Here is a 10,899-nt window from a genome sequence, read left to right as displayed (position 1 = left end):
TGGAGTTTCGGATTTATTCGGTGGCAGCAGATTGGACTTGCCCGGTGGTGGCGCATTGGAGTTCTGGATCTGTTTGGTGGTAGCAGATTAGACTTGCTCGGTGGTGGCTCATTGAAGATACAATTTTTTTTAGCAAAACAAAGGTTCGGATCTGGTATGTGGTGATTTTTTTTTTCAGTGTGTCCTGAAAGTGTATAGTTGGATAGACTTATTCATCAGAGGATCAGAAATTTTATCAATCCAATATGAATAACAGTATAGAATTGTATCTCCACGAGTCTGGCAAACTCGATGGATCGAATTTCACCAACTGGAAATTCAAGATGCAGACTTTACTTGAAAGTGCAAATGCGTGGTCGATCGTTACAGGAAATGAGCTGAGATCAGGATCAGCGACACAAGAACAAGATTGGGATAAAAGGGAGACAAAAGCAAAGGTCATATTGAAGATGTCTGTCAAGGACAATGTTATCCCACATATTAGAGACTGTAAATCGGCCACTGACATTTGGACGACGATCAAAAACCTATACCAGACACAGAATACAAACCGTGTCTTGTCACTCAAAGGCAAGCTATTTGCATTGAAGATGGAGGAGAATGAGTCCGCTGCTGGATTCATTGCTAGAGTCAAAGACCTGAAGGACAGATTGGGAGATATCGGAGAGAAAGTTTCCGATTCAGATTTGGTCACGATCACGTTGAACGGAATGACTGATGAATACCAGATTTTTATCACAGGGCTATCAGCAAGGGAGAAAGTCCCTTCATTTGAAGAGCTGACAGGGATTCTGATACAGGAAGAAGAGTGACGAAAATATTTGAAATCACAGAGCAATGACCTTGCTATGATGGCAAAAATGAGACAGTATAGAGGGAAGCAGCATCAACAACTGCAGCAGCAGCAGAAAGGAGCCAACACATTTCAGAAGAGACCGTTTAAAGGTATGTCTGCTAATAATTTTCCCAGCAAGAAATGCTTTTACTGTGGAAAACCTGGTCATCAGATTAAAGATTGTTATAAGAGGCAGGCAGATGAAGGAAGAAATAAAGAGAGAAAACATAAGGGTTACTTTGTTAAGGAAGAAGAGGAACATAGCCACGAACTTCGACTATTTATAGTCGATCGTGCCCTTTCAGCTTCAAAGGGAGATGAGGACAACATATGGTATGTTGACTCGGGCACATCCTCACATATGACTGGTAAGAAGGATTGGTTTGAATTTCTTGAAGAAACTTAATGTGGGTCGAAAATCTATTTAGGAGATGATAGTGGACATGAGATCAAAGGATACGGTGACATTCCTGTAAGATTACCTAGCGGATACATTAGACACCTTAAAAATGTATTGTATGTTCCAGGAATTAAGAAAAATTTGGTCTCCGTCTCAATGATTACTGATCAGGACATGCAAGTTCAATTCTTTAAGACTAACTGTGTCATTAAGGATAGCCAGATGGAAACAGTTGCAACAGGAGTGCGCGTGGGGAGCTTGTACAGACTAGATGTGAAGAGTATGCCACAGCAAGCAATGGTTGTAGCTGGATCGACAACCGAAAATCTCTGGCATCAGAGATTCAGCCATCTTAATCTGCAAGACCTCATCCTACTTCAGAGAAAAGGTATGGTTGATGGACTCCCTGTTTTCCATAATGTTAAGCTGGATTGTGATGGATGTGCATTAGGGAAAATGCATAGAGAAGAGTTCCCTTTGCATGTTAATAGAAAGGAAAGAGACATTTTAGAACTGGTGCATACAGACATCTATGGACCTATGCAAACCAGGTCATTAGGAGGAGCATATTACTTTCTCTTATTTACAGATGATTGCACTAGATTTTCATGGATATACTTTCTGAGTAAAAAGAGTCAAGCCTTTCAGTATTTTAAAGAGTTTAAATCCATGGTAGAAAACCAGACAGGAAAAAGGATAAAAATTCTCCGCAAATCAAGGGGGAGAATACAGGTTGGGAGAGTTCATGGATTTCTGCAAACATCATGGGATTGTGCAACAGTTTACAGTGCCCCACACTCCACAGCAGAATGGAGTGGCAGAACGGAAGAACAGAACTCTTGTGTAGTGTGCAAGGAGCATGCTTCAAGGTAAGGGTCTATCAAATGGTCTTTGGGTATTAACACTGCTGTGTATTTAAAGAATAGGAGTCCTACTAGATGTCTAGGCTTCAAAACCCCTTTTGAAGAATTGTTTGGATTCAAACCAGCAGTGATTCACTTAAGAATATTTGGGTCAAAAGCGTATGCTCATATACCTAAGGCAGATAGGAAGAAGTTAGATCCTAAAGCCCTGAAATGTATATTTTTTGGATATGGCACTGAGTTCAAGGCATATAAGTTATTTAATCCTGTGACTCACAAGGTTTTTGCAAGCAGAGATGTCATATTTGATGAACAGGTTGAAGAAGGAAAGAATGACTCGAACAGTGATTGGCACATTCCATTGCTATTGGAAGAAAACAGTGAGGAAGATGAAGAGCAGGAGGAGAAACAAGAAGAAGAAGTAATAGACAATGTAATCAATGATGATGCAAGCCCAGAAAAGGTTGAAATAGACAGAATTGAGGTAAGTCCCCTACCAAGGAGATCATGTAGGAAGACTCGATTATCTTATAAATTGAAAGACTATGCATTAATGTCAAAGATTTTAAACATTGTAGAACCTGTAAATTATGAGGAAGCAAGTAAATCTGATGCATGGAGGGTTGCAATGTATGAGGAAATAGAATCAATAAACAGAAACCATACTTGGGATTTGGTTGAATTGCCTGAAGGTAAAACCCCCATAGGATGCAAATGGCTGTATAAACCAAAAATAAATGCAGATGGGAGTATAGAGAAACTTAAAGCTAGACTGGTAGCAAAGGGTTACTCACAGAAAGAGGGAATAGATTTCGTTGACACCTTTGCTCCTGTACCCAAATTAAACACCATTAGAATGCTAATTTCCTTAGCAACAAAACACAAATGGCAGCTACACCAGCTAGATGTTAAGTTTGCATTTCTAAATGGTGACTTGAAGGAAGAAATTTATTTAGTACAGCTTGAAGGTTTTGTGAAAAGGGGCAGGAACATCTTGTGTGTAAATTGAAAAAGGCACTTTATGGTTTAAAACAGGCACCCAGGTCGTGGTATGAGAAAATTGACTCATTTTTTGTTCAGCATGGCTTTCATAGGAGCTTGAATGATCCAAATCTGTATACCAAGTTTAATAAACAGAGGCAAATTATTTTGATTTCTTTGTATGTAGATGATATGATCATAATAGGGAATGCTAACAATCTGATCAAAGAAATCAAACAGCAGATGTCACAAGTGTTTGAGATGAAAGATCTCGGAAACCTTCATTATTGCTTGGGATTGGAGGTATGGAAAGACTCTGGACAAACTTTTCTCACTCAAGGGAAGTATGCCAGAAGCTTGCTGGAAAGGTTCAGAATGGAGCAGTGCAGATCAGCAGCAACACCATTACAACAGAACTTAAAGTTGAGCAGTGACGATGGTACTAAAGAGGTGGATGCTACCATGTACAGACAGCTAGTTGGAAGTTTGATATATCTGACTACAACTAGACCAGATTTGGCATATTCTGTTAGTGTGTTGAGCCAGTTCATGTCAAAACCACTCGAAAGTCGCTGGGTCGGAGCAAAAAGTGTGTTGAGGTATCTTAGTGGTACTATTAATTATGTCATTTTGTACACTGACACTTCTGATGTTATTCTAGCAGGTTTTTCAAATTCCGATTGGGCAGGTAACTTGGATTATCGAAGATCTATCACAGGTTATGCATTTAGCATTGGATCCGGGGTCATAGCATGGAGCAGCAAAAAGCAGCACACTGTAGCTCTATCTTCATGTGAAGCTGAGTACCAAGCATTGTGTGCAGCCACATGTGAAGCTATCTGGTTGAGAAGACTTCTCAACGATGCAGGAGAAGCGCAGAAAGAATCAACTATTATCAAAACCGACAACCAGAGTAACATCAAGCTTGCATACAATCCAGTCTTTCATAAAAATACCAAGCATATCGATACTCAGGTTCATTTTGTTCGAGAGAAACAATAGTCAAAAGAGATATGTGTTGAATATTGTAAAACTTGTGATAACATGGCTGATATTTTTACTAAGCCTCTTGGGCATGTAAAGTTTGAATTGTTTAGAGGGATGCTAGGAGTTTAGGATAATCCTTTCTCCATTAAGGGGGGGAGTTGAAAATAATTAATATTATTTTGTATTAATGGAGAAATGGTTACACAAGTTGTAACGTATCTCCTTAGTTTAGGATTTGTTCCTAGAGTTTAGGAGTTTGGTTGCAACTTCCTGAGTTCTAGTAATGTACTTAATGGTGTAATTGCTCATTTGATGTAAGTAGAGTGTAAGGAGAGAGTTCTCTTTGTTTGAGTGCAGTCTCCAGGTGCAGTACTCACCTGTGAGCTGTAACTCCTTCTTTTTCAATTCAAGTCTGATTTTTATCTTATTCATGTTCCCTTTATTTAAAATACACGGTTCACTTTCAAATTTAAAAATTAATAACATACTCTGCTTCTTTTAAAATTTAAATAATTTTGAATCTTCTTAAAGTGATGTTGCACAAAGTTAATTTGTGAGCAACTCATATCTATATGCAAATTAGGTATTTTCAACTCATATCTATATACAAATTAGGTATTTTCAACCTTCGGTAATGGTTGAAAGAAATTTCAATAATAAACGTGGGAGTAATGGATATAGCTTGTTATAGTGTTTACTGTAAAATCAATTTCATTTTTTTCGAAGAACCTCAAAATCAATTTCATATATTAAGTCTATATAATTTAACATAGATTTATTCTAATTTTATAAAAATGATTGGGTTTAAACTTTTTATTTAATAAATTTAAAATTTAAAAATATTTATATTAATTAAATATTATACAAATATACTAATTATAAATTCAATAATTATGCTCAGTTTCTCTGTTCGATGGGCATCTCAGGAATGAAGGAATAGAAGAAGAATGATGCACTGGAAAAAGTAAGACGAGTGGACAATTGATCTCCTTTGTTGGTGGTCATTTGCAAGGCTTAAGCAGGCACTTAGTATTTCCTCCACCCAGATTAGCTCTCTTGAAATATAAAGCCTGTTTTAGAGCATCGTGGAGAGAGCCTTGCAATGCAGAGTTCATATGCAGAAATACGCTGAGAGTATTGTAGCAAAAGCTAAAATTGTTATAGGAATTGAGGAGTGATGTCGTTTCTTCTCTGAGCAACACCCTATACACATCCCCATGTCCTTGTAAGCCTTCCCACAAAGTCATGTTTCTTCCATACCTCTTGGCATCTGCTTCCCCAAATGCAAAGCTCACTTTGGTACCGGGACTCAGTAGCCTCCAGTAGCACCTGCATTCTATCTTCACCCAGTACCTACAAATACATCACGAACCTCCAGTTCAATATTCGGTATTCAATAATGTTTTGTTTGAATACACCCCAAGAGAGGCAAGCAATGTTCACCCAATGGATAAACATCAATGTTTTTGTTAGACTATAGCTAAGAGAGAGTGGCAAACAATGACCACCCAAGAGAGACACATTAATGATAATATGAACATTTACCTATTGAATGGTTCAATGTCAGTATACATTTCAAAATATATTACTATTACTAAATTATTTATTAGTTATTATTGAACATGTTAAACAATAATCTATTTTTTGTGGCAAATGCTTATTGGCTCATCACTAGTATTCAATCAAAATAATGCTAGCTAATAGTCAAATAGATTTATAGGAAAATTAGGAAATGCAAGACACCAAGTTAACAACTGCATAATTAAGAGAAGAGATAGTTTGTTACCAAATATTATCTCTATAACAAATTCTTTCATTCTCCAAACATATTTACAAGAAAATCACGAATCGCAAGACACCAATTTAACAACTGCATAATTAAGGGAGGAGATAGTTTGTTACCAAATATAGATAATAGATATGGCACGGTTTCCTTACAGCCAACAAGGTATGGAGGAAGCATTTGTGTTCTCTACCTGCCTCTCCCAATTTTCAAAACATTTTTTATGAATAACAATTTTGATAAGCACGAATTCTCATTTATAGGTGAACGCTAGGCATAAAAACAACCAACATCTCAAGAATGAAGGAATAGAAATTTTAACATGCATGCAAATCATGTTTCCTCCAATATACATTTCATTCCATTCTCACATTTACTTAAATCTATTGTCATTTTCGTCCTAATAAATTGAATTGTGGCTTATTAATTCATTCAAATAAAGTGTAGAGCAGGACTCAGTATGTTAGCCATTTTGGGTGTGAAAGGTCTTCACAGATCCAATTTCCCGTTCATGTCTTAAACGAATGCACTAAGTGTGGATTGTTTCATTATGTGTTTATATATTTATGATTTGGAGATCATGTCATCACTTCTATCTGTGTAATAAATAAAATCTACTTCTTGAGAAAATGATGAAATATCTACATCTCAATCACACCTCATAAATTCATTTGAAATCTTTTAACGAACTTTAATAGATCGCAGACTTGCGAAATTGGTCCTAATCATATCTCAGGTTAAGAAATATTTATTTCTTAAACTCTGTATCTTTGTGTCTTAACTAAATTTTCATTTGGAGTCTTTGAAGGGTATCCGAGATAGAACCTCCTATGTATCCTACAGTTCTATGAGGACACTTGTTCTGCAACTGTGATTGGAGCTAGACTTGCAGAGGAAAAACACAACCAATCCTTATTTGTGTATATAAACATCTCTACCTATTTTCTCTATTTAGTATGGTGTTTTATAGTGTCGTGTCTTATATATATATATATATATATATATATATATATAACAGACGCGAACTTAAACTAACAGAGTTGTATCCCAGCGGATTCGGCACCGGGATTTCGAGAGATTGTGCCAAACATATGGGAAGGGAAGAAAACAGCTAAAAAATGCGACTAATATTTTTGTAACCAACCTGTGACAGTGCTCGCCGTCCTTTCTGAGTTGTTCATGCTTGGCTTTAGCTCTAGCTCTAGAACCCAAATGCATAGATTACAGGGTCGTATGCATAGATTACAAAAATGCAATACAGTAGAGGGGCCTGGTAGATGGGCATAGTAACTAACATTAATTTCGCATTGTCCCTAAACCCTTTCACTCAGCCATCAATCAAACAACTGATGTCTTTCTTGTCAGAAGACATCTAACCCAAAAAATTCATGAAGTGGCCTAAATATGTAAAGCGACCATCCATACCATATGTTGTACCTTAAGAAACCAATTTCTTGGCTGTGGAGAAATTGTGATTAAGACATTAATGATTATTGTTTGTTTTCACTTATTTGTCACTTTATTGTTTGCTGTATTCTTAAATGAAGGACCTGGAAAACTTGGTTTTTGACCCTTAATACATATGTGACCGGAAAATCTCAGAATGCCATTTGTTGCTAGATATAAATGATGAATGAAGAAAGCTTGAAGGAGAATTTTAAGATAATATGATGCTTAACACAAAACCTACTATCCGTCACTTAGAAGAATTATGAAAATGAGAATTGAATCATGGACAATATGCTGCTTGACAGAGAAACTATTATCTGCGACCCTTGGAGAAGTTAAAGATAATATGTTGCCTTACACAGAAACTATTATCAATAACGTAGAAAGGAAGATGAAAACTTCAAGTATAGGAGCGCTTTTTAAAGGGATTTTAACTTTATCTACATAAGCAAATAAAGATCTCCAGCTTCATTACTATACTTGAAAGAAGAAAACATAAGATGACACATGACAAAGAAGTTACAGAATTATACCCAACAATTCATGGAAACTTCTAATTCTTTCATTAATCAACAGCTATATCAGGAATACAGTGGCTTAGTCTCTAGGTTCTCCAAAATTCAAACCCCTTTACAATTCCATTTTCGGGCTTTTATCTCTTCTATCAAATCAGTTTTGGAACTGATTTCTTGGAACAACTAATAAATCGCTTTATAACAGTTATTAAACTATTTCATATTTGAAATTATTTAACTTTATTAGATATAAAATATTGAAACTCATAACAAATGTAAAACTACGCCAAAAGCTTTAAAAGGGGGCCGCAATGTCGGGAGTGTTCTGATTTGGCAAAAACACCAATAAACTTGACCCATCACCTTTTCTTCGGATTTGGCTTTAACACTAATTTTCCCTTTATTCAGCGAAATCAACACAAAGCGGAACTCAGAAAGAGTTAACTATGTTTCATAACCCATCGGATCCGCCCATTCAATGTTCCCATATATACAATATCGCAAGTCGCAATCGGCGGAAGGGTATTACCCCGTATAAATGCTCCCACTGCAATTTGCGATTGCAATTTGATCGCATCGCTTTTACTGCTTGATCGTGCCTTTTAAACTCAAATGCCTTTTAAATAATGATGAGACTCATGGAACTGAAAATGAATCAATAATGCTTCAAAAACTTATCGTGTCTGCCCTTTCGCCTTTTTAATACGCCTTAATACCCTTACGGACTCAATTTTTCATAAATCTTAATTTAATAATTCATCGGGTCTGGAATCATTATCGCGGATTGCAATCAGCAAAAGGACCAAGACACATGTGTTTGGTGCTTTATGGACCCGTCGGCATTATAAAACATGGCATATATAATATCGGGTCCGGATTGCCGTCGCAAATCGCAATTGGCGCTTTCAATTGGTGCTTGAACTCAAACCTTGCAATATTGCGGACCCATTGAACTTATAAAGCACATCATATATAAAATATCGGGTCCGGTCATCGCATATCGTAATCAGTGTAAATCATATACATATAGCTTGGTCTTTCTTTTCTATTGGGACTTTATAACCCCTCTTCATTAATCCTTTGATTAATGTTTATTAACCCTTTGATTATGCTTTATGCCGCATATATATATATATATATATATATATATATATATATATATATATATATATATATATCCAAGCCCCATAACCTTATTACTTTGGACTTAACTCACATAAACCTCCTATTGGCGCTTATTTCTATTATAAACCCTTCAAAAGGGAAATACACATAATACATACCTTTTTCCTCTTATTCCATGTCTGTGCACATTTCTCGATGCAATCTTTATCACTAATCACAATCGCATCCTCCGAGGGTCACATTCACATACGCCCCTGCAATTCCTCCGATATGCAAATAAACATAACCTTCCGGATTTCAAATATATCAAAGCCGTGCTCAATACTTTATGGGGTCTGCCATATCACATGTCATATTTCTTTCCGCCGATACAGGTCCCATGGATATTTGCAATGCGATCAAACTTTAAACAATGATTTAGTTTTCCATTTCTTTTGATTTTTTGCTTTGTTTTGTGATAAAATTGATAAATAAAGCTTAAACACAATATAAGCTACAACATTTGGCTCCACTTGGGGATAGTGATTTTGCCACAGAAGCACTAAGAACCGTAGATCAGTGCCTTATCCATTGGGCATGGAGTCATATATTGCTTCACCAAACTTAACTATGTGAAAATTTTGTACAGTGAACCCACGCCAATATCTGCAGTAATAGGATGCTTGTGCTTTGATAGAAAAATATTGAGAATCGTAGATCAGTAGCCTTAGTTGGGCATGGAGTCCAAAACTGTGAAAACCTTGAAATTTGACAAATTGGAACCTGACACTCTTGAAGTCTGAAACCTCTGCAAACCGGTTTCCAACTAGGAAAGTCACCCTTATTCATCAACTAATGATTAAACTGAAGAACTGCAACTGGAAACCAAATGCTCAACACCTGAGCTTATTTATGTACAATTTCCTACATATGTACATGATTGATCTCCATAAAGTGAAGTCAATCTTCCAATGGTACCAGATTAGCATTTGGGTGCTTAATCTAGAACCATTCTACCAATGAATCTTGAAAATGCAATTCATCCTGAACAAAAAATAAGTTATGCATAAAAGCAGCTCACAAAAAAAATTAGGAGTATATCCACAAAATGATATGTGTAGATTGCTGATAAATTTTTCTATGTAATCTGTCACAGGATCTTCAAAAGTATAAGGAAAAATATGGTCCTGATCAGCTCCAAAAAAGAAATTCTCTATGTATGAAGTTTCTTTCTCAAATAAACCTTCCGTTGGGATAATATGTTCAACAGAACAATCAACAACATCTTTAAGAAAATGATCTATGTCACTTTCATGTCTCCACTTTTCATCTCTAAGCTTTGAATGAAAATAATTTGTAATTCTAACCTCAGGAAGAAAAAGAAATTTTTTCTCATTACTATATGACATATGATCAACTTCAAATAGATTGTTTACCTTTGATCCATGGGCATCATTATGCTCTTCAATGCAATGATATACAATCTTTTTATCAGCTTTCTCTTTACATAAGATAGCCTCTTTTGCTATGATAGATGGCTCAATATATTGTTGTCCAACATATTCCACTTGTTGGTTTCTTCTTGTATGTTCAATACCCAACTGATGAACTTGAAGCGCTTCATCCTATTCCCCATTTAAACCATTTTCATTATAAATAGGAGGATCATCAAATTTAACAAAATAGGAACTTTGGGGATTTATTTGCAACTTAATTATTTCTTCCTCTTCTTGACTGCTGAGCAAAAATTCTTGATGCATGTTTGAATTTTCCTCCATATGAATACTCTCTTGATTTCCTTTATTCACTTGTTTTGCAGGCTGAGATTCTTGTGGAGTCGCCTTTGATGAGGAAGTTGAAACTTGCTGCTCACTTTCATTTTCTTGACTTCTTGATATTTTCCTCAATCTCAAGTCATATTTCTTATGTAGTTCAGTCTGCATAAAACCGGAGAATTGCTTCCAATATTCATCAATTGTATT

General features: G+C 36.0%; 1 protein-coding gene across 1 annotated transcript; it reads left to right on the top strand.

The window, feature by feature from the left end:
• The first annotated feature begins 323 nt into the window (after positions 1–323).
• LOC149188645 (uncharacterized) lies at positions 324–812 on the top strand. Its single transcript, XM_089410032.1, has one exon. It carries the CDS (start codon positions 324–326, stop codon positions 810–812), a length of 489 nt encoding a protein of 162 aa, XP_089266158.1.
• The last annotated feature ends 10,087 nt before the right edge of the window (positions 813–10,899 follow it).

The sequence above is a fragment of the Pinus tabuliformis genome, chromosome 3_1, assembly GCF_031772625.1.
Source record: "Pinus tabuliformis cultivar Carrire ecotype Pingquan chromosome 3_1, CPIR1, whole genome shotgun sequence".
In the NCBI taxonomy this organism is placed as follows: domain Eukaryota; kingdom Viridiplantae; phylum Streptophyta; class Pinopsida; order Pinales; family Pinaceae; genus Pinus; species Pinus tabuliformis.
This window is presented reverse-complemented; position numbering and strand designations above follow the sequence as displayed.